General features: G+C 53.7%; 1 protein-coding gene across 1 annotated transcript in view; it reads left to right on the top strand.

Moving 5' to 3' along the window:
• Window positions 1-3022: 3022 nt before the first annotated feature.
• The window catches only part of PDE9A (phosphodiesterase 9A), a 174922-nt gene continuing 154439 nt past the window's right edge, over window positions 3023-23505 (top strand). The window contains exons 1-3 of the mRNA XM_068271051.1: window positions 3023-3166; window positions 13210-13258; window positions 13350-13418. Coding sequence (XP_068127152.1) covers window positions 3141-3166; window positions 13210-13258; window positions 13350-13418 — 144 coding nt within the window. The 5' untranslated portion in view covers window positions 3023-3140. The remainder of the gene's footprint in view (window positions 3167-13209; window positions 13259-13349; window positions 13419-23505) is intronic.

The raw sequence follows: 23505 nt of genomic DNA, 5'->3' as shown, positions 1-23505 counted from the left end.
CAGAACCCCCTCTGCTAGTTACCTGACCAGATCAATATCCCAGAACCCCCTCTGCCACTTACCTGACCAGATCAATATCCCAGAACCCCCTCTGCCACTTACCTGACCAGATCGATATCCCAGAACCCCCTCTGCTAGTTACCTGACCAGACCTATATCCCAGAACCCCCTCTGATAATTACCTGACCACATCAATATCCCAGAACCCCCTCTGCTAGTTACCTGACCAGATCAATATCCCAGAACCCCCTCTGCTAGTTACCTGACCAGATCGATATCCCAGAACCCCCTCTGCCACTTACCTGACCAGATCAATATCCCAGAACCCCCTCTGCTAGTTACCTGACCAGACCGATATCCCAGAACCCCCTCTGCTACTTACCTGACCAGATCGATATCCCAGAACCCCCTCTGCTAGTTACCTGACCAGATCAATATCCCAGAACCCCCATCGGCTACTTACCTGACCAGATCGATATCCCAGAACCCCCTCTGCTAGTTACCTGACCAGATCAATATCCCAGAACCCCCTCTGCCACTTACCTGACCAGATCAATATCCCAGAACCCCCTCTGCCACTTACCTGACCAGATCGATATCCCAGAACCCCCTCTGCTACTTACCTGACCAGATCAATATCCCAGAACCCCCTCTTCCACTTACCTGACCAGACCAATATCCCAGAACCCCCTCTGCTACTTACCTGACCAGATCTATATCCCAGAACCCCCTCTGCTACTTACCTGACCAGATCAATATCCCAGAACCCCCTCTGCCACTTACCTGACTAGATCAATATCCCAGAACCCCCTCTGCTAGTTACCTGACCAGATCGATATCCCAGAACCCCCTCTGCCACTTACCTGACCAGACCAATATCCCAGAACCCCCTCTGCTACTTGCCTGACCAGACTAATATCCCAGAACCCCCCTCTGCCACTTACCTGACCAGATCAATATCCCAGAACCCTCTCTGCCACTTACCTGACCAGACCGATATCCCAGAACCCCCTCTGCTAGTTACCTGACCAGACCGATATCCCAGAACCCCCTCTGCTACTTACCTGACCACATCAATATCCCAGAACCCCCTCTGCCACTTACCTGACCAGATCGATATCCCAGAACCCCCTCTGCCACTTACCTGACCAGATTGATATCCCAGAACCCCCTCTGCTAGTTACCTGACCAGATCAATATCCCAGAACCCCCTCTGCCACTTACCTGACCAGATCAATATCCCAGAACCCCCTCTGCCACTTACCTGACCAGATCGATATCCCAGAACCCCCTCTGCTAGTTACCTGACCAGACCTATATCCCAGAACCCCCTCTGATAATTACCTGACCACATCAATATCCCAGAACCCCCTCTGCTAGTTACCTGACCAGATCAATATCCCAGAACCCCCTCTGCTAGTTACCTAACCAGATCGATATCCCAGAACCCCCTCTGCCACTTACCTGACCAGATCAATATCCCAGAACCCCCTCTGCTAGTTACCTGACCAGACCGATATCCCAGAACCCCCTCTGCTACTTACCTGACCAGATCGATATCCCAGAACCCCCTCTGCTAGTTACCTGACCAGATCGATATCCCAGAACCCCCTCTGCTACTTACCTGACCAGATCAATATCCCAGAACCCCCTCTTCCACTTACCTGACCAGACCAATATCCCAGAACCCCCTCTGCTACTTACCTGACCAGATCTATATCCCAGAACCCCCTCTGCTACTTACCTGACCAGATCAATATCCCAGAACCCCCTCTGCCACTTACCTGACTAGATCAATATCCCAGAACCCCCTCTGCTAGTTACCTGACCAGATCGATATCCCAGAACCCCCTCTGCCACTTACCTGACCAGACCAATATCCCAGAACCCCCTCTGCTACTTGCCTGACCAGACTAATATCCCAGAACCCCCCTCTGCCACTTACCTGACCAGATCAATATCCCAGAACCCTCTCTGCCACTTACCTGACCAGACCGATATCCCAGAACCCCCTCTGCTACTTACCTGACCAGATCAATATCCCAGAACCCCCTCTGCTAGTTACCTGACCAGACCCATATCCCAGAACCCCCTCTGCCACTTACCTGACCAGATCGATATCCCAGAACCCCCTCTGCTACTTACCTGACCAGATCAATATCCCAGAACCCCCTCTGCCACTTACCTGACCAGCTCAGTATCCCAGAACCCCCTCTGCTACTTACCTGACCAGATCAATATCCCAGAACCCCCTCTGCCACTTACCTGACCAGACCAGTATCCCAGAACCCCCTCTGCTACTTACCTGACCAGACCAGTATCCCCGAACCCCCTCTGTTGGTTACCTGACCAGATCATTATCCCAGAACCCCCTCTGCTACTTACCTGACCAGATCGATATCCCAGAACCCCCTCTGCTAGTTACCTGACCAGATCAATATTCCAGAACCCCCTCTGCTATTTACCTGACCACATCAATATCCCAGAACCCCCTCTGCTACTTGCCTGACCACATCTATATCCCAGAACCCCCTCTGCTACTTACCTGACCAGATCAATATCCCAGAACCCCCCTCTGCCACTTACCTGACCAGACCAATATCCCAGTACCCCCTCTGCCACTTACCTGACCAGATCAATATCCCAGAACCCCCTCTGCCACTTGCCTGACCAGACCAGTATCCCAGAACCCCCTCTGCTACTTACCTGACCAGACCAGTATCCCAGAACCCCCTCTGCTACTTACCTGACCAGACCAGTATCCCAGAACCCCCTCTGTCACACACCTGATGCGATAAAATACCTGATGATTAGCGGTGAACTGTGACTTTGGATGCATAAAACAAGGATGCTGTGCAACCAATATTATCGGACATTCCCAGAGCTTCCGCCATTGGTCTTCTCAGATGTCACCTGCAGAGCTCACCTGCTTGTCATTGTCACCCATCTCCTGTGTACACTCCGCTTTCTATACCGGTCTGAGAAGAATTTCCAGCTTATTAACCATTCATGGACAGAGTGTTTGTCAGAGGAATGAGGAGGGACCGGTTTCCCCATAGTTACTGGTCTGTTTCTAGAGATGTAACGACTCAGAGGAGGCAAGAGGAGGAGGTGCAGCAAGTCCTATTACTGGACACAGGATGGCAGAGATACAGCTAGAGACCAGGTGAGCCCATCACTGGCCACAGACCGGCGACACACTGCCACTACCAGACCGGCGACATGCTGCCACCTCCACTACCAGACTGCCACCTCCACTACCAGACCGGTGACACACTGCCACTACCAGACCGGTGACACACTGCCACAGACACTACCAGACTGGTGGCACACTGTCACTACCAGACTGATGACATGCTGCCACCTCCACTACCAGACTGCCACCTCCACTACCAGACCGGTGACACACTGCCACTACCAGACCGGTGACACACTGCCACAGACACTACCAGACCGGTGACAGACTGCCACTGCCACTACCAGACTGCCACCTCCACTACCAGACCGGCGGTGACACACTGCCACTACCAGACCGGTGACACACTGCCACAGACACTACCAGACTGGTGGCACACTGTCACTACCAGACTGGTGACATGCTGCCACCTCCACTACCAGACTGCCACCTCCACTACCAGACCGGTGACACACTGCCACTACCAGACCGGCGACACACTGCCACTGCCACTACCAGACCGGCGACATGCTGCCACCAATGACACACTGTCAGACCGGTGACACACTGCCACTGACACTACCAGACCAGTGACATACTGCCACTGACACTACCAGACCGGTGACACACTGCTACTGACACTACCAGACCTTCGACACACTGCCACTACCTGACCGGTGACACGCTGCCACTACCAGATCGGTGACATGCTGCCACTACCAGATCGGTGACATGCTGCCACTACCAGACCGGTGACACACTGCCACTGACACTACCAGACCAGTGACACACTGCTACTGACACTACCAGACCGGCGACACACTGCCACTACCAGACCAGTGACATACTGCCACTAACAGACCAGTGACATACTGCCACTACCAGACCGGTGACACACTGCCACTGACACTACCAGACCGGTAACACACTGCCACTACCAGACCGGTGACATGTTGCCACTACCAGACCGGTGACACACTGCCACTGACACTACCAGACCAGTGACACACTGCTACTGACACTACCAGACCGGCGACACACTGCCACTACCAGACCAGTGACATACTGCCACTACCAGACCAGTGACACACTGCCACTAACAGACCAGTGACATACTGCCACTACCAGACCGGTGACATACTGCCACTGACACTACCAGACCAGTGACACACTGCCACTACCAGACCGGTGACACACTGCCACTGCCACTACCAGACCGGTGACATACTGCCACTACCAGACCGGCGACACACTGCCACTACCACACTGCCACTACCAGACCGGTGACACACTGCCACTGACACTACCAGACCGGTAACACACTGCCACTACCAGACCGGTGACATGCTGCCACTACCAGACCGGTGACACACTGCCACTACCAGACTGCCACTGACACTACCAGACCGGTGACACACTGCCACTACCAGACCGGTGACACACTGCCACTACCAGACCGGTGACACACTGCCACTACCAGACCGGTGACACACTGCCACTGACACTACCAGACCGGTGACACACTGCCACTGACACTGCCAGACCGGTGACACACTGCCACTACCAGACCGGTGACACACTGCCACTGACACTGCCAGACCGGTGGCACACTGGCACTGCCACTACAAGACTGCCACTGCCAGACTGCCACTACCACTACCAGACTGCCACTGCCACTACCAGACCGGTGACACACTGCCACAGACACTACCAGACCGGTGACACACTGCCACTGCCCCTACCAGACCGGTGACACACTGCCACTGAAACTACCAGACCGGTGACACACTGACACTACCAGACCAGTGACACACTGCCACTGCCAGACCGGTGACACACTGCCACTGCCACTACCAGACCGGTGACATACTGTCACTACCAGAGCAGTGATATACTGCCACTGACACTACCAGACCAGTGACATACTGCCACTGAAACTACCAGACCGGTGACACACTGCCACTGCCACTACCAGACCGGTGACACACTGCCACTATCACTACCAGACCAGTGACACGCCGCCACTACCAGACCAGTGAGACACTGCCACTACCAGACCGGTGACACACTGCCACTGACACTGCCAGACCGGTGACACACTGCCACTGACGCTACCAGACCAGTGACACACTGCCACTACCAGACCAGTGACATACTGCCACTGACACTACCAGACCAGTGACATACTGCCACTGACACTACCAGACTGCCACTGACAGTACCAGACCAGTGACATACTGCGACTGACACTACCAGACCAGTGACATACTGCCACTGACACTACCAGACCAGTGACATACTGCCACTGACACTACCAGACTGCCACTGACACTACCAGACCAGTGACATACTGCCACTGACACTACCAGACTGCCACTGACACTACCAGACCGGTGACACATCAGTGATGCGCTGCCACTGACCCTGCCACTACCAGACCAGTGACACACTGATACTACCAGACCAGTGACACACTGAAAGTGCCACTACCAGACCGGTGACACGCTGCCACTACCAGACCGGTGACAGACTGCCACTGCCACTACCAGACTGCCACCTCCACTACCAGACTGCCACTACCAGAAATTTGGTGAAACGGTAGAAGTTGGTGACGTGGTGGAAATTGGTGAAGTGATAAAAGTTGGCGATGTGGTGGAAGTTGGCATTGTGGTGGAAGTTGGTGACGTGGTGGAAATTGGTGAAGTGATAAAAGTTGGCGATGTGGTGGAAGTTGGCATTGTGGTGGAAGTTGGTGAAGCAGTAGAAGTTGGTGACGTGGTAGAAATTGGTGAAGTGATAAAAGTTGGCGATGTGGTGGAAGTTGGTGAAACAGTAGAAGTTGGTGACGTGGTGGAAATTGGTGATGTGGTAGAAGTTGGTGAAGAGGTACAAGTTGGTGACGCAGTAGAAGTTGGTGACGTGGTGGAAATTGGCGATGCTACTGCTACTGACACTACCAGACCGGCGACACACTGCCACTACCAGACCAGTGACATACTGCCACTAACAGACCAGTGACATACTGCCACTACCAGACCGGTGACACACTGCCACTGACACTACCAGACCGGTAACACACTGCCACTACCAGACCGGTGACATGTTGCCACTACCAGACCGGTGACACACTGCCACTGACACTACCAGACCAGTGACACACTGCTACTGACACTACCAGACCGGCGACACACTGCCACTACCAGACCAGTGACATACTGCCACTACCAGACCAGTGACACACTGCCACTAACAGACCAGTGACATACTGCCACTACCAGACCGGTGACATACTGCCACTGACACTACCAGACCAGTGACACACTGCCACTACCAGACCGGTGACACACTGCCACTGCCACTACCAGACCGGTGACATACTGCCACTACCAGACCGGCGACACACTGCCACTACCACACTGCCACTACCAGACCGGTGACACACTGCCACTGACACTACCAGACCGGTAACACACTGCCACTACCAGACCGGTGACATGCTGCCACTACCAGACCGGTGACACACTGCCACTACCAGACTGCCACTGACACTACCAGACCGGTGACACACTGCCACTACCAGACCGGTGACACACTGCCACTACCAGACCGGTGACACACTGCCACTACCAGACCGGTGACACACTGCCACTGACACTACCAGACCGGTGACACACTGCCACTGACACTGCCAGACCGGTGACACACTGCCACTACCAGACCGGTGACACACTGCCACTGACACTGCCAGACCGGTGGCACACTGGCACTGCCACTACAAGACTGCCACTGCCAGACTGCCACTACCACTACCAGACTGCCACTGCCACTACCAGACCGGTGACACACTGCCACAGACACTACCAGACCGGTGACACACTGCCACTGCCCCTACCAGACCGGTGACACACTGCCACTGAAACTACCAGACTGGTGACACACTGACACTACCAGACCAGTGACACACTGCCACTGCCAGACCGGTGACACACTGCCACTGCCACTACCAGACCGGTGACATACTGTCACTACCAGAGCAGTGATATACTGCCACTGACACTACCAGACCAGTGACATACTGCCACTGAAACTACCAGACCGGTGACACACTGCCACTGCCACTACCAGACCGGTGACACACTGCCACTATCACTACCAGACCAGTGACACGCCGCCACTACCAGACCAGTGAGACACTGCCACTACCAGACCGGTGACACACTGCCACTGACACTGCCAGACCGGTGACACACTGCCACTGACGCTACCAGACCAGTGACACACTGCCACTACCAGACCAGTGACATACTGCCACTGACACTACCAGACCAGTGACATACTGCCACTGACACTACCAGACTGCCACTGACACTACCAGACCAGTGACATACTGCCACTGACACTACCAGACCAGTGACATACTGCCACTGACACTACCAGACCAGTGACATACTGCCACTGACACTACCAGACTGCCACTGACACTACCAGACCAGTGACATACTGCCACTGACACTACCAGACTGCCACTGACACTACCAGACCGGTGACACATCAGTGATGCGCTGCCACTGACCCTGCCACTACCAGACCAGTGACACACTGATACTACCAGACCAGTGACACACTGAAAGTGCCACTACCAGACCGGTGACACGCTGCCACTACCAGACCGGTGACAGACTGCCACTGCCACTACCAGACTGCCACCTCCACTACCAGACTGCCACTACCAGAAATTTGGTGAAACGGTAGAAGTTGGTGACGTGGTGGAAATTGGTGAAGTGATAAAAGTTGGCGATGTGGTGGAAGTTGGCATTGTGGTGGAAGTTGGTGACGTGGTGGAAATTGGTGAAGTGATAAAAGTTGGCGATGTGGTGGAAGTTGGCATTGTGGTGGAAGTTGGTGAAGCAGTAGAAGTTGGTGACGTGGTAGAAATTGGTGAAGTGATAAAAGTTGGCGATGTGGTGGAAGTTGGTGAAACAGTAGAAGTTGGTGACGTGGTGGAAATTGGTGATGTGGTAGAAGTTGGTGAAGAGGTACAAGTTGGTGACGCAGTAGAAGTTGGTGACGTGGTGGAAATTGGCGATGTGGTGGAAGTTGGCATTGTGGTGGAAGTTGGTGACGCTGTGGAAGTTGGCAACACAGTGGAATTTGGCAGTGTGGTGGAAGTTGGTGACGTGGTAGAAGTTGGTTACGCTGGTGGAAGTAAGTGACATGGTGGATTTTGGTGATGTGGTAGAAATTGGTGACACAGTGGAATTTGGTGACAGATTGAAAGTTAGTGACAAGGGGGGAAATTAGTGATGCGGTAGAAGATGGTGACACGGTAGAAGGTGACAAAGTGTAAGTTGGTGACGTGGTAAAATTTGGTGACACGGTAGAAGTTGGTGACGTGGTGGAAATTGGTGAAGTGGTAAAAGTTGGCGATGTGGTGGAAGTTGGTGACGTGGTGGTAGTTGGAGATGTAGTGGAAGTTGGCGATGTGGTGGAAGTTGGCGACGTGGTGGAAGTTGGTGACGTGGTGGAAATTGGTGACGTGGCGGAAGTTGGTGATGTGGTGGAAGTTGGTGACGTGGTGGAAGTTGGTGACGTGGTGGAAGTTGGTGACGTGGTGGAAGTTGGTGACGTGGTGGAAGTTGGTGACGCGGTGGAAGTTGGTGACGCGGTGGGAGCTGGAGACGCGGTGGAAGTTGGCGATGCGGGGGAAGTTGGCGACGCAGTGGAAGTTGGCGACGCGATGGAAGTTGGCGACGCGATGGAAGTTGGTGATGTGGTGAAGGTTGGTGACGCGGTGGAAGTTGGCGATGTGGTGGAAGTTGGTGACGTGGTAGAAGTTGGCGACGTGGTAGAAGTTGGCAACGCGGTGGAAGTTGCGGACTCGCGTTGAAAGTTGGTGACGTGGTGGAGGTTGGCAACGTGGTGGAAGTTGGCGATGTGGTGGAAGTTGGCGATGTGGTGGAAGTTGGTGACGTGGTGGAAATTGGTGACGTGGCGGAAGTTGGTGATGCGGTGGAAGTTGGTGAGGCTGTGGAAGTTGGCAACGCAGTGAAAGTTGATGACGCAGTGGAATTTGGTAGTGTGGTGGAAGTTGGAGATGCTGTGGAACTTGGCGACGTGGTAGAAGTTGGTGACGTGGTAGAAGTTGGCGACGCGGTGGAAGTTGCGGACTCGCGTTGAAAGTTGGTGACGCGGTGGAGGTTGGCAACGTGGTGGAAGTTGGCGATGTGGTGGAAGTTGGTGATGTGGTGGAAGTTGGTGACGCGGTGGAGGTTGGCAACGTGGTGGAAGTTGGCGATGTGGTGGAAGTTGGCGACGCGGTGGAAGTTGGCGACACAGTGGAAGTTGGTGACGTGGTGGGAGCTGGAGACACGGTGGAAGTTGGCGATGCGGGGGAAGTTGGCGATGCGGTGGAAGTTGGCGACGCAGTGGAAGTTGGCGATGCTTTGGAAGTTGGTGATGTGGTGAAGGTTGGTGACGCGGTGGAAGTTGGCGATGTGGTGGAAGTTGGTGATGCTGTGGAACTTCGCGACGTGGTAGAAGTTGCCGACGTGGTAGAAGTTGGCGACGCGGTGGAAGTTGCGGACTCGCGTTGAAAGTTGGTGACGTGGTGGAAGTTGGCAACGCGGTGGAAGTTGGCGATGTGGTAAAAGTTGGCGACGTGGTGGAAGTTGGCGACGTGGTAGAAGTTGGCTACGCGGTAGAAGTTGGGGACTCGTGTTGAAATTTGGTGACGAGGTGGAGGTTGGCGACGCGGTGGAAGTTGGCAACGCGGTGGAAGTTGGCGACGCGTTGGAAGTTGGCAATGTGGTGAAGGTTGGTGACGCAGTGGAAGTTGGCGATGTGGTGGAAGTTTGGGATGCTGTGGAAGTTGGCGACGTGGTGGAAGTTGGCGACGTGGTGGAAGTTGGTGATGTGGTGGAAGTTGGTGACGTGGTGGATATTGGTGATGTGGCGGAAGTTGGTGATGCGGTGGAAGTTGGTGATGCGGTGGAAGTTGGTGACGCGGTGGAAGTTGGCGATGCGGTGGAAGTTGGGGACGTGGTGGGAGCTGGAGACGCGGTGGAAGTTGGTGATGCGGTGGAAGTTGATGACTCGTTGGAAGTTGGCGACGTGGTGAAGGTTGGTGACGTGGTGGAAGTTGGTTATGTGGTGGAAGTTGACGATGCTGTGGAACTTGGCGATGTGGTAGAAGTTGGCGACGTGGTAGAAGTTGGTGACGCGGTGGAAGTTGGGGACTCACGTTGAAATTTGGTGACGTGGTGGAGGTTGGTGACGTGGTGGAAGTTGGCGACGCAGTGGAAGTTGGCAACGTGGTGGAAGTTGGTGACGCGTTGGAAGTTCGTGACGCGGTAGATGTTGGTGACATGGTGGAAGTTGGCGACGCGGTAGATGTTGGTGACATGGTGGAAGTTGGTGACGCGTTGGAAGTTGGCAATGTGGTGAAGGTTGGTGACGCTGTGGAAGTTGGCGATGTGGTGGAAGTTTGTGATGCTGTGGAAGTTGGCGACGTGGTGAAAGTTGGTGATGTGGTGGAAGTTGGTGACGTGGTGGAAATTGGTGATGTGGCGGAAGTTGGTGACGTGGTGGAAATTGGTGATGTGGCGGAAGTTGGTGATGCGGTGGAAGTTGGTGACGTGGTGGAAATTGGCAACGCAGTGAAAGTTGATGACGCAGTGGAATTTGGCAGTGTGGTGGAAGTTGGCGATGCGGTGGAAGTTGGCAACGCGGTGGAAGTTGGCAACGCGGTGGAAGTTGGCGACGCGATGGAAGTTGGCGATGCGGTGGAAGTTGGTGACGTAGTGGGAGCTGGAGACGCGTTGGAAGTTGGTGACGCGGTAGATGTTGGTGACATGGTGGAAGTTGGCGACGCGTTGGAAGTTGGCAATGTGGTGAAGGTTGGTGACGCTGTGGAAGTTGGCGATGTGGTGGAAGTTTGTGATGCTGTGGAAGTTGGTGATGTGGTGGAAATTGGTGATGTGGCGGAAGTTGGTGACGTGGTGGAAATTGGTGATGTGGCGGAAGTTGGTGATGCGGTGGAAGTTGGTGACGTGGTGGAAGTTGGTGATGCGGTGGAAGTTGGCGACGCGGTGGAAGTTGGTGATGCTGTGGAACTTGGCGATGTGGTAGAAGTTGGCGACGTGGTAGAAGTTGGCGACGCGGTGGAAGTTGGGGACTCGCGTTGAAATTTGGTGACGAGGTGGAGGTTGGTGACGTGGTGGAAGTTGGCGACGCGGTGGAAGTTGGCAACATGGTGGAAGTTGGCGACGCGTTGGAAGTTGGTGACGCGGTAGATGTTGGTGACATGGTGGAAGTTGGCGACGCATTGGAAGTTGGCAATGTGGTGAAGGCTGGTGACGCTGTGGAAGTTGGCGATGTGGTGGAAGTTTGTGATGCTGTGGAAGTTGGCGACGTGGTGGAAGTTGGTGACGTGGTGGAAATTGGTGATGTGGCGGAAGTTGGTGACGTGGTGGAAATTGGTGATGTGGCGGAAGTTGGTGATGCGGTGGAAGTTGGTGACGTGGTGGAAATTGGTGATATGGCGGAAGTTGGTGATGCGGTGGAAGTTGGCGACGCGGTGGAAGTTGGCGATGCGGTGGAAGTTGGTGATGTGGTGGGAGCTGGAAACGCGGTGGAAGTTGGCGATGCAGTGGAAGTTGGCAATGCGGTGGAAGTTGGCGACTCGTTGGAAGTTGGCGACGTGGTGAAGGTTGGTGACGCGGTGGAAGTTGGCGATGCAGTGGAAGTTGGTAACGCAGTGGAAGTTGGTGAAGTGGTGGAAGTTGGTAACGCAGTGGAAGTTGGTGATGTGGTGGAAGTTGGTGATGCTGTGGAACTTGCCGACGTGGTAGAAGTTGGCGACGTGGTAGAAGTTGGCGACGCGGTGGAAGTTGGGGACTCGCATTGAAATTTGGTGACGCGGTGGAGGTTGGCAACGCGGTGGAAGTTGGCAACGCGGTGGAAGTTGGCGATGTGGTAAAAGTTGTTGACGTGGTGGAAGTTGGTGACGTGGTGGAAGTTGGCAACGTGGTAGAAGTTGGCGACGTGGTAGAAGTTGGTGACGCGGTGGAAGTTGGTGTCGCGGTGGAAGTTGGCAACGTGGTGGAAGTTGGCGACGCGTTGGAAGTTGGTGACGCGGTAGATGTTGGTGACATGGTGGAAGTTGGCGACGTGTTGGAAGTTGACAATGTGGTGAAGGTTGGTGATGCTGTGGAAGTTAGTGATGTGGTGGAAGTTTGTGATGCTGTGGAAGTTGGCGACGTGGGGGAAGTTGGCAACGTGGTAGAAGTTGGCAACGTAGTAGAAGTTGGTGATGTGGTGGAAGTTTGTGATGCTGTGGAAGTTGGCGATGTGGTGGAAGTTGGCAACGTGGTAGAAATTGGCGACGTGGTGGAAGTTGGGGACTCGCATTGAAATTTGGTGACACGGTGGAGGTTGGCGACGCGGTGGAAGTTGGCGATGTGGTGAAAGTTCTTGATGCGGTGGAAGTTGGCGACGTGGTGGAAGTTGGTGACGTGGTGGAAGTTGGTGACGTGGTGGAAGTTGGCGACGTGGTGGAAGTTGGCAACGTGGTAGAAGTTGGCGACGCGGTGAAAGTTGGCGACATGGTGGAAGTTGGTGACGTGGTGGAAGTTGGTGACGTGGTGGAAGTTGGTGACGTGGTGGAAGTTGGTGACGTGGTGGAAGTTGGTGACGTGGTGGAAGTTGGCGACGTGGTGGAAGTTGGCAACATGGTAGAAGTTGGCGACGCGGTGGAAGTTGGCAACATGGTGGAAGTTGGTGACGTGGTAGAAGCTGGCGATGCGGTGGAAGTTGGGGACTCACGTTGACATTTGGTGATGCGGTGGAGGTTGGCAACGCAGTGAAATTTGCTGATGTGGTGGAAGTTGGCAACGCACTGGAAGTTGGTGACGCGATAGATGTTAGTGACGTGGTGGAAGTTGGCGACACGTTTGAAGTTGGTGACACGGTAGATGTTGGCAACATGGTGGAAGTTGGAAATGCAGAACTATGACATTGTTTGTGATTGGTTTTAGTGATTTTCAGCGTCAAGACCAAAGACGGCTGCAACAGGAAAATACTCTGGTAAGCAGATGATAGGAAATGGGGACATTAAATGGGAGATGAAGTGAGTATGAGGGTGATGGTGACACCTCTGGCCGCTCTTGTCTTTCAGGCCTCAGCTGATGCCGATGACCTTCTGACAAGGCCGACATTCAATGTGTGGAAGCTGCAGAAGGAGGAGGTGAGACTTCTGGTGTTTTGATTCAAAATGACAGCACTTTATTGTCAATATGTAACACAGCAAAATGACTTTTCCTGACAGCCGCACAAAGCATACATATGCTAGTAACACACGTAAACAAGTATACCAAGTACTGTGTACCCTCCCCCTCTATACCCTGTGCCTGACCCCACCTCATACTGTGCACCCTCCCCCTTTATACCCTGTACCTGACCCCTCCCACCATACTGTGCACCCTCCCCCTTTATACCCTGTACCTGACCCCTCCCACAATACTGTGCACCCTTCCCCTTTATACCCTGTACCTGACCGCACCCCATACTGTGCACCCTCCCCCTTTATACCCTGTACCTGACCCAACCCCATACTGTGCACCCTTCCCCTTTATACCCTGTACCTGACCGCATCCCATACTGTGCACCCTCCCCCTTTATACCCTGTGCCTGACCGCACCCCATACTGTGCACCCTCCCCCTTTATACCCTGAACCTGACCCCTCCCACTCTACTATGTACTCTCCCCCTCTATACCCTGTTCCTTACCCCTCCGCCTCCACTATATTTGGTGTACCATCCCTCTCTATACCCTGTGCCTGACCCCTCCACTATATATTGTGCACCATCCCCCCCTATACCCTTTGCCTGTCCCCATCCCCATACTGTGTACCCTCCCCTCTATACCCTGTGCCTGACCCCTCCCACCATACTGTGCCTAATCCCTCATCTATATATGGTGTACCCTCCCTCTCTATACCCTGTGCCTGACCCCTCCCCTATATATGGTGTACCCTCCCCCTCTATACCCGGTGCCTGACCGCTCCCCTGTATATGGTGTACCATCCCCCTCTATACCCTGTGCCGGACCCTCCAACCCCCATAGATTCCAGCACTTTATTGTTATTGTGTGAGTCAGTAAAATGACTTTTTATGACAGCCCCATGGTTCATATGGGGAACAGAGAGATAGTAACACAGGTAAAAATAGAGGAATTATACAAGTATACCGGGTATTTCAGATATGTAATGTAATATTTAGTATGGGTGGTTTACAGACAGATGTGCTTATTCCTCACCTACTTAACTATGCGACACATTATGTGGAAGTATGGATGGCCACGGTGACGGAACCACAGCAGCCTGTGTGACACAGACCAGGAGCCACATGGGGCAGTGTTACAGGATAAAATCAGATCAATATCACAAGAGTAGTTATACTCACAAAGGTGGGTTACCTGCAACCACTGTATATCACCTGTGGGGAGAGACCATCCCCGCTCGGAACTCCAGGTCCTGCCGGAACCGGGGAAAACACCGTCCCCGCTCGGTACTCCAGGTCCTGCCGGAAAACACAATCTCCACTCGGAACTCCAGGTCCTGCCGGAACCGGGGAAAACACCGTCTTCACTCTGTAATCTAGGTCCTGGCAGAACCGGGGAAAACACCGTCCATGCTTGGTACTCCAGGTCTTGCCGGAACCCGGGGAAAACACTACCCCAGCTCGGTACTTCAGGTCCTGCTGGAACCAAAGAAAACACCGTCCCCGCTCAGTACTACAGGTCCTGCTGGAACCAAAGAAAACACCGTCCCCGCTCAGTACTCCCGAACCGGGGAAAACACCACCCCTGCTCAGTACTACAGGTCCTGCTGGAACTAGGGAAAACACCATTCCCGCTCGGTACTCCAGGTCCTGCCGCAAAACATAATCTCCGCTCGGTACTACAGCTCCTGCTGGAACGAGGGAAAACACTCCCCGCTCAGTACTCCAGGTCCTGCTGGAACGAAAACACCGTCCCCGCTCAGTACTTCAGGTCCTGCCAGAACCGGGGAAAACACCACCCCCGCTCGGTACTCCAGGTCCTGCTGGAACCAGGGTAAACACTAAAGACAAAAGAATATACTGGTGAGTCTGTTTTACTGCATTTTACTACATTTGATTGCATTGTGTTTTCCCACCCTTAAGCGTGAAACGCATTGCACTGTTTGTTTTGGAGTATATTAATAAACTTGTTGTCATAAAACTGACGGCATCTTGTCTGCTTCGGGGAGGCGAGTCCACCACCACCTCCTGAGGGGTTTTAAGCCTTTTATAACCTTTTATCCTGCTGGCGCCTCTGTTCACTCATACAGGGAAAACACTGTTCCTGCTCGGTACTCCAGGTCCTGCTGGAACCAGGGAAAACACCATCCCCGCTTGGTACTCCAGGTCCTGCCGCAAAACACAATCTCCGCTTGGTACTCCAGGTCCTGCCAGAACCGGGGAAAACACTATTCCCGCTCAGTACTCCAGGTCCTGCTGAAACCAGGTAAAACACCTTCCCTGCTCGGTACTCCAGGTCCTGCTGGAACCGGGGAAAACACCATCTCTGCTCGGTACTCCAGGTCCTGCTGAAACCAGGTAAAACACCTTTTCCGCTCGGTACTCCAGGTCCTGCTGGAACCAGGGAAAACACCATCTCTGCTCGGTACTCCAGGTCCTGCTGGAAAACACAATCTCCGCACGGTACTCCAGGTCCTGCCGGAACCGGGGAAAACACGGCCTTCACTCAGTACTCTAGGTCCTGCCTGGAAGTGGGGAAAACACCGTCCCCACGCGGTGCTCCAGGTCCTGCCGGAACCGGGGAAAACACCAACCCCGCTCGGTACTCCAGGTCCTGCCGGAACTGGGGAAAAAACCGTCCCCGCTCGGTACTCCAGGTCCTGCCGGAACTGGGGAAAACACCGTCCCCGCTCGGTACTCCAGCTCCTGCTGGAACCAGGGAAAACACCACCCCCGCTCGGTACTCCAGGTTCTGCTGGAACCGGGGAAAACACCATCTCTGCTCGGTACTCCAGCTCCTGCTGGAACCAGGGAAAACACCTTCCCCGCTCGGTACTCCAGGTCCTGCCGGAACCGGGGAAAGCACCGCCTTCACTCAGTACTCCAGGTCCTGCCGGAACCGGGGAAAACACTATTCCCGCTCAGTACTCCAGGTCCTGCTGAAACCAGGTAAAACACCTTTTCCGCTCGGTACTCAAGGTCCTGCTGGAACCGGGGAAAACACCATCTCTGCTCGGTACTCCAGGTCCTGCTGAAACCAGGTAAAACACCTTTTCCGCTCGGTACTCCAGCTCCTGCTGGAACCAGGGAAAACACCACCCCCGCTCGGTACTCCAGGTTCTGCTGGAACCGGGGAAAACACCATCTCTGCTCGGTACTCCAGCTCCTGCTGGAACCAGGGAAAACACCTTCCCCGCTCGGTACTCCAGGTCCTGCCGGAAGCGGGGAAAACACTGCCTTCACTCAGTACTCCAGGTCCTGCCGGAACCGGGGAAAGCACCGCCTTCACTCAGTACTCCAGGTCCTGCCGGAACCGGGGAAAACACTATTCCCGCTCAGTACTCCAGGTCCTGCTGAAACCAGGTAAAACACCTTTTCCGCTCGGTACTCAAGGTCCTGCTGGAACCAGGGAAAACACCACCCCCGCTCGGTACTCTGGGTCCTGCTGGAACCAGGGAAAACACCATCTCTGCTCGGTACTCCAGGTCCTGCTGGAAAACACAATCTCCGCACGGTACTCCAGGTCCTGCCGGAACCGGGGAAAACACGGCCTTCACTCAGTACTCTAGGTCCTGCCGGAACCGGGGAAAACACCAACCCCGCTCGGTACTCCAGGTCCTGCCGGAACTGGGGAAAACACCGTCCCCGCTCGGTACTCCAGGTCCTGCCGGAACTGGGGAAAACACCGTCCCCGCTCGGTACTCCAGCTCCTGCTGGAACCAGGGAAAACACCACCCCCGCTCGGTACTCCAGGCTCTGCTGGAACCGGGGAAAACACCATCTCTGCTCGGTACTCCAGCTCCTGCTGGAACCAGGGAAAACACCTTCCCCGCTCGGTACTCCAGGTCCTGCCGGAAGCGGGGAAAACACTGCCTTCACTCAGTACTCCAGGTCCTGCCGGAACCGGGGAAAGCACCGCCTTCACTCAGTACTCCAGGTCCTGCCGGAACCGGGGAAAGCACCGCCTTCACTCAGTACTCTAGGTCCTGCCGGAAGTGGGGAAAACACGTCCCCGCTCGGTACTCCATGTCCTGCCGGAAGCGGGGAAAACACCATCTCTGCTCGGTACTCCAGGTCCTACCGGAACCGGGGAAAACACTGCCTTCACTCAGTACTCTAGGTCCTACCGGAACCGAGGAAAACACTGCCTTTACTCAGTACTCCAGGTCCTGCCGGAACCGGGGAAAGCACCGCCTTCACTCAGTACTCTAGGTCCTGCCGGAAGTGGGGAAAACACCGTCCCCGCTCGGTACTCCAGGTCCTGCCGGAACCAGGGAAAACACCACCCCCGCTCGGTACTCCAGGTCCTGCCGGAACTGGGGAAAACACCGTCCCCGCTCGGTACTCCAGGTCCTGCTGGAACCGGGGAAAACACCATCTCTGCTCGGTACTCCAGGTCCTGCTGGAACCAGGGAAAACACCTTCCCCACTCGGTACTCCAGGTCCTGCCGGAACAAGGGAAAACACCACCCCCGCTCGGTACTCCAGCTCCTGCCGGAACCAGGGAAAACACCTTCCCCACTCGGTACTCAAGGTCCTGCCGGAACCAGGGAAAACACCTTCCCCGCTCGGTACCCCAGGTCCTGCTGGAACCGGGGAAAACGCCATCTCTGCTCGGTACTCCAGGTCCTGCTGGAAAACACAATCTCTGCACGGTACTCGAGGTCCTGCTGGAACCAGGGAAAACACCTTCCCCGCTCAGTACTCCAGGTCCTGCCGGAACCGGGGAAAACACTGCCTTCACTCAGTACTCCAGGTCCTGCCGGAACCGGGGAAAACACTGCCTTCACTCAGTACTCCAGGTCCAGCCGGAACCAGGGAAAGCACCGCCTTCACTCAGTACTCTAGGTCCTGCCAGAAGTGGGGAAAACACCGTCCCCGCTCGGTACTCCAGGTCCTGCCGGAACCGGGGAAAACACTGCCTTCACTCAGTACTCCAGGTCCCGCCGGAACCAGGGAAAACACTGCCTTCACTCAGTACTCCAGGTCCAGCCGGAACCAGGGAAAACACTGCCTTCACTCAGTACTCCAGGTCCTGCCAGAAGTGTGGAAAACACCGCCTTCACTCAGTACTCTAGGTCCTGCCGGAAGTGGGGAAAACACCGTCCCCGCTCAGTACTCTAGGTCCTGCCGGAACCAGGGAAAACACCATCCCCACTCGGTACTCCAGGTCCTGCTGGAACCAGGGAAAACACAATCTCTGCTCGGTACTACAGGTCCTGCTGGAACCAGGGAAAACACCTTCCCCACTCGGTACTCCAGGTCCTGCTGGAACCAGGGAAAACACCTTCCCCACTCGGTACTCCAGGTCCTGCTGGAACCGGGGAAAACACCATCTCTGCTCGGTACTCCAGGTCCTGCTGGAACCGGGGAAAACACCTTCCCCGCTCGGTACTCCAGGTCCTGCTGGAACCAGGGAAAACACAATCTCTGCTCGGTACTCCAGCTCCTGCCGGAACCAGGGAAAACACCTTCCCCACTCGGTACTCCAGGTCCTGCTGGATCCAGGTAAAACACCTTCCCCACTCGGTACTCCAGGTCCTGCCGGAACAGGGGAAAACACCGCCTTTACTCAGTACTCTAGGCCCTGCCAGAACCAGGGAAAACACCACCCCCGCTCGGTACTCTGGGTCCTGCTGGAACCAGGGAAAACACCATCTCTGCTCGGTACTCCAGGTCCTGCTGGAACCGGAGAAAAGACCGTCCCCACTTGGTACTCCAGGTCCTGCTGGAAGTGAGGAAAACACTGTTTCCACTTGGTGCTCTAGGTCCTGCCGGAACCGGGTGGTCACGCTCCTGGGGTCTTGTCACGGACGGTTGCGGGGCTGCAGACGCGTCCTGGAACCGTGGTGGTCCTTTTCATACAGGGAGATCCCAGGAAGCTAGTCACAGCTTGACGCCAGCCTGGCTGCAGCCTCACCAGGAAGAAATGAATGTATGATATAATTTTTTGCCTATTTACAGAATACCGTAAATAGGGTAGTTATGAGAGCGGTATCATTGGATCTGTAGGGTCATGCTGAATCTCTTGATACCAGTCGAGAGGGGCCCGGGGCCCCTACAACCCAGGTATGAATCTTCTCAGGAACCTGATCCGCTACACTAGCCATGTCTGATATCATATTAATCGGTAGGTTCTGGGGATCGAGAATATGTAATTATTATTTGTGTGCCGGCCGTGTAGGTCGGTCTAGGGAAATGTCAGTATTATGGGGCTGGTAAAAGCCCCTGCCCAGATGTGATTACCATAATCCGGCCTGGGGGCCAACTCTGGAAGCCCGCCTCTGAACTCAGCTCCATTAAAAATGAATGAGCTGCCCGGGCAATTTAGTCCTCCAAATTCCACCTTCATGAGAACATGCTGCCAGCCAGAGGACACATGGTTGGCGGCCATCTTGCCTGAATTGAAACAAAGAACTTGAAACCGTTTTGCTTGGACTTTATGATTCTTCCCACAAGAGGACATATTTCCACAAACCCTAAGTATTTTCTCCCTTTTTATTTCATACTGGCTATTACTGTTTTAATAATTGTTGATTTTAATAATTGTCTGTATATATTAATTATTTATATTGCTGTGAATAAAAGACTTCCTCCAAGTCATTCACTGTTCCGCTACCCTGCTTTTCAGCCATACACAGAAACTGATCCCAGGTCTCTGGAGAGACGCTACTACTATTGTATTGTGGTTAACTAGACAGAATAGAGTGTGTTTAACCGTTTTTATTCGCAGGACTAGTCAGTCAGTGGGCTCCTCGGTCCCATGGTAACCGAGGTGATGGCAGATACCCTGAAATCGTGTAAAGTTGTAATTACCCATATCTCACAGGCTCCCTTCTGGTTTGTCTGCGGCCCATTCCCAACGGTTCCTACGCATTGACTGCGACCAGAGTTCGCACTATTCGTGCGCTGGCACCGTTTGGAAGGCATTTTGCGGTCTGACCACTAAGGGCTCCTGTGACAGGTCTTTTCTAGCTGTGGATGACAACACACTAGTGGGAAGGACACCTCTAAAGATGTAGTGGGCAATAACGGAGGGTGGAGGTACCCAAAAATAAATCTCTCTGAGTATACGTTATAGACATAAATAAATAAATAAATACAGAGGTATCTTACCTCTCCAAATGAACCAACCCAGAAAAAACACGGGTTTAGATCAGGTAAGGTTTATTCAAGAATAAAAAAAGACGACGCGTTTCTCAAGTTTCTGTCTGCTTCCTCGGGTCAATGAAGTGCCCATAATCGAAACATATACGTCTGTACTGGCGCTGAAACTGAATATTCACATTTCAATATACTCTATGCAATCAATAGTCTTCATTTTAAACATTGCTAGTATTTTAACCTCCTGGGCATTCCGTATTTCCTGGATTTCTGTGCAAAAAGTGTTTCAGTTAATTTTCATAACCTTTTCCATGTAACTTGCAAAAATGTGTCAAGCAAGCGTCTAGTGTACATTCTAATAAAAGCTTGAAACACAAAATCAAATCAAAACTAAATTTCAAAATTACTCCCCAAAACCTCTGATCTCCACTTCCAAGCTGCAGCTGCTCATCCTGCACTAACACAAATTGTGGCCATACACATCCAAATAATAATAATAATAATAATAATAATAATAATATCTCTCTGATCAATTCTGATTAGATAAATTTATTGGCTGCCCAGTGCCCATACACCATTCAGCATGAAATCTTTGATGAATCGACGGAGCACGACGCCTTGCCGCTGCCCCCCCCCCCCTTCAAACCTGGTGGCCAGGTTTAGAGGTTCCCCAGTATAGGAAGCCAGGTACAGCTGAAATATGGGAAGCCAGGTACAGGTGTGACCAATATAGGTAGCCGGGTACAGGTGTGGCCAGTATAGGTAGCCAGATCCAGGTGTGGCCAGTATAGGAAGCCAGGTACAAGTGTGTCCAGTATAGGTAGCCAAATACAGGTGTGGCCAGTATAGGAAGCCAGGTACAGGTGTGGCCAGTATAGGTAGCCAGATACAGGTGTGGCCAGTATAGGTAGCCAGGTACAGGTGTGGCCAGTATAGGTAGCCAAATACAGGTGTGGCCAGTATAGGAAGCCAGGTACAGGTGTGGCCAGTATAGGAAGCCAGGTACAGGTGTGGCCAGTATAGGTAGCCAGGTACAGGTGTGGCCAGTATAGGAAGCCAGGTACAGGTGTGGCCAGTATAGGTAGCCAGGTACAGGCGTGGCCAGTATAGGAAGCCAGGTACAGGTGTGGCCAGTATAGGAAGCCAGGTACAGGTGTGGCCAGTATAGGTAGCCAGGTACAGGTGTGGCCAGTATAGGTAGCCAAATACAGGTGTGGCTAGTATAGGAAGCCAGGTACAGGTGTGGCCAGTATAGGAAGCCAGGTACAGGTGTGGCCAGTATAGGAAGCCATGTACAGGTGTGGCCAGTATAGGTAGCCAGTATGTGTAGCCAGGTACAGGTGTGGCCAGTATAGGTAGCCAGGTACAGATGTGGCCAGTATAGGAAGCCAGGTACAGGTGTGACCAATATAGGCAGCCAGGTACAGGTGTGGCCAGTATAGGAAGCCAGGTACAGGTGTAGCCAGTATAGGAAGCCAGGTACAGGTGTGACCAATATAGGTAGCCAGGTACAGGTGTGGCCAATATAGGTAGCGAGGTACAGGTGTGGCCAGTATAGGTAGCCAGATCCAGGTGTGGCCAGTATAGGAAGCCAGGTACAAGTGTGTCCAGTATAGGTAGCCAAATACAGGTGTGGCCAGTATAGGAAGCCAGGTACAGGTGTGGCCAGTATAGGAAGCCAGGTACAGGTGTGGCCAGTATAGGAAGCCATGTACAGGTGTGGCCAGTATAGGTAGCCAGTATGTGTAGCCAGGTACAGGTGTGGCCAGTATAGAAAGCCAGGTACAGATGTGGCCAGTATAGGTAGCCAGGTACAGGTGTGGCCAGTATTGGTAGCCAGATACAGATGTGGCCAGTATAGGTAGCCAGGTAAAGGTGTGGCCAGTATAGGTAGCCAGGTAAAGGTGTGGCCAGTATAGGTAGCCAGGTAAAGGTGTGGCCAGTATAGGAAGCCAGATACAGGTGTAGCCAGTATAGATAGCCAGTATGCATAGCCAGGTACAGGTGTGGCAAGTATAGGAAGCCAGGTACAGGTGTGGCTAGTATAGAAAAGAAAGCCAGATACAGGTGTGGCCAGTATAGGTAGCCAGATACAGGTGTGGCCAGTATAGGTAGCCAGATCCAGGTGTGGCCAGTATAGGTAGCCAGGTACAGGTGTGGCCAGTATAGGTAGCCAAATACAGGTGTGGCCAGTATAGGAAGCCAGGTACAGGTGTGGCCAGTATTGGAAGCCAGGTACAGGTGTGGCCAGTATAGGTAGCCAGGTACAGGTGTGGCCAGTATAGGAAGCCAGGTACAGGTGTGGCCAGTATAGGTAGCCAGGTACAGGCGTGGCCAGTATAGGAAGCCAGGTACAGGTGTGGCCAGTATAGGAAGCCAGGTACAGGTGTGGCCAGTATAGGTAGCCAGGTACAGGTGTGGCCAGTATAGGTAGCCAAATACAGGTGTGGCCAGTATAGGAAGCCAGGTACAGGTGTGGCCAGTATAGGAAGCCAGGTACAGGTGTGGCCAGTATAGGAAGCCAGGTACAGGTGTGGCCAGTATAGGAAGCCATGTACAGGTGTGGCCAGTATAGGTAGCCAGTATGTGTAGCCAGGTACAGGTGTGGCCAGTATAGGTAGCCAGGTACAGATGTGGCCAGTATAGGAAGCCAGGTACAGGTGTGACCAATATAGGCAGCCAGGTACAGGTGTGGCCAGTATAGGAAGCCAGGTACAGGTGTAGCCAGTATAGGAAGCCAGGTACAGGTGTGACCAATATAGGTAGCCAGGTACAGGTGTGGCCAATATAGGTAGCGAGGTACAGGTGTGGCCAGTATAGGTAGCCAGATCCAGGTGTGGCCAGTATAGGAAGCCAGGTACAAGTGTGTCCAGTATAGGTAGCCAAATACAGGTGTGGCCAGTATAGGAAGCCAGGTACAGGTGTGGCCAGTATAGGAAGCCAGGTAC

The sequence above is a fragment of the Hyperolius riggenbachi genome, chromosome 2 (assembly GCF_040937935.1).
Source record: "Hyperolius riggenbachi isolate aHypRig1 chromosome 2, aHypRig1.pri, whole genome shotgun sequence".
NCBI lineage: Eukaryota > Metazoa > Chordata > Amphibia > Anura > Hyperoliidae > Hyperolius > Hyperolius riggenbachi.
The sequence above is the reverse complement of the archived record's forward strand: the minus strand, read 5'-3'. Positions and strand labels throughout refer to the sequence as shown.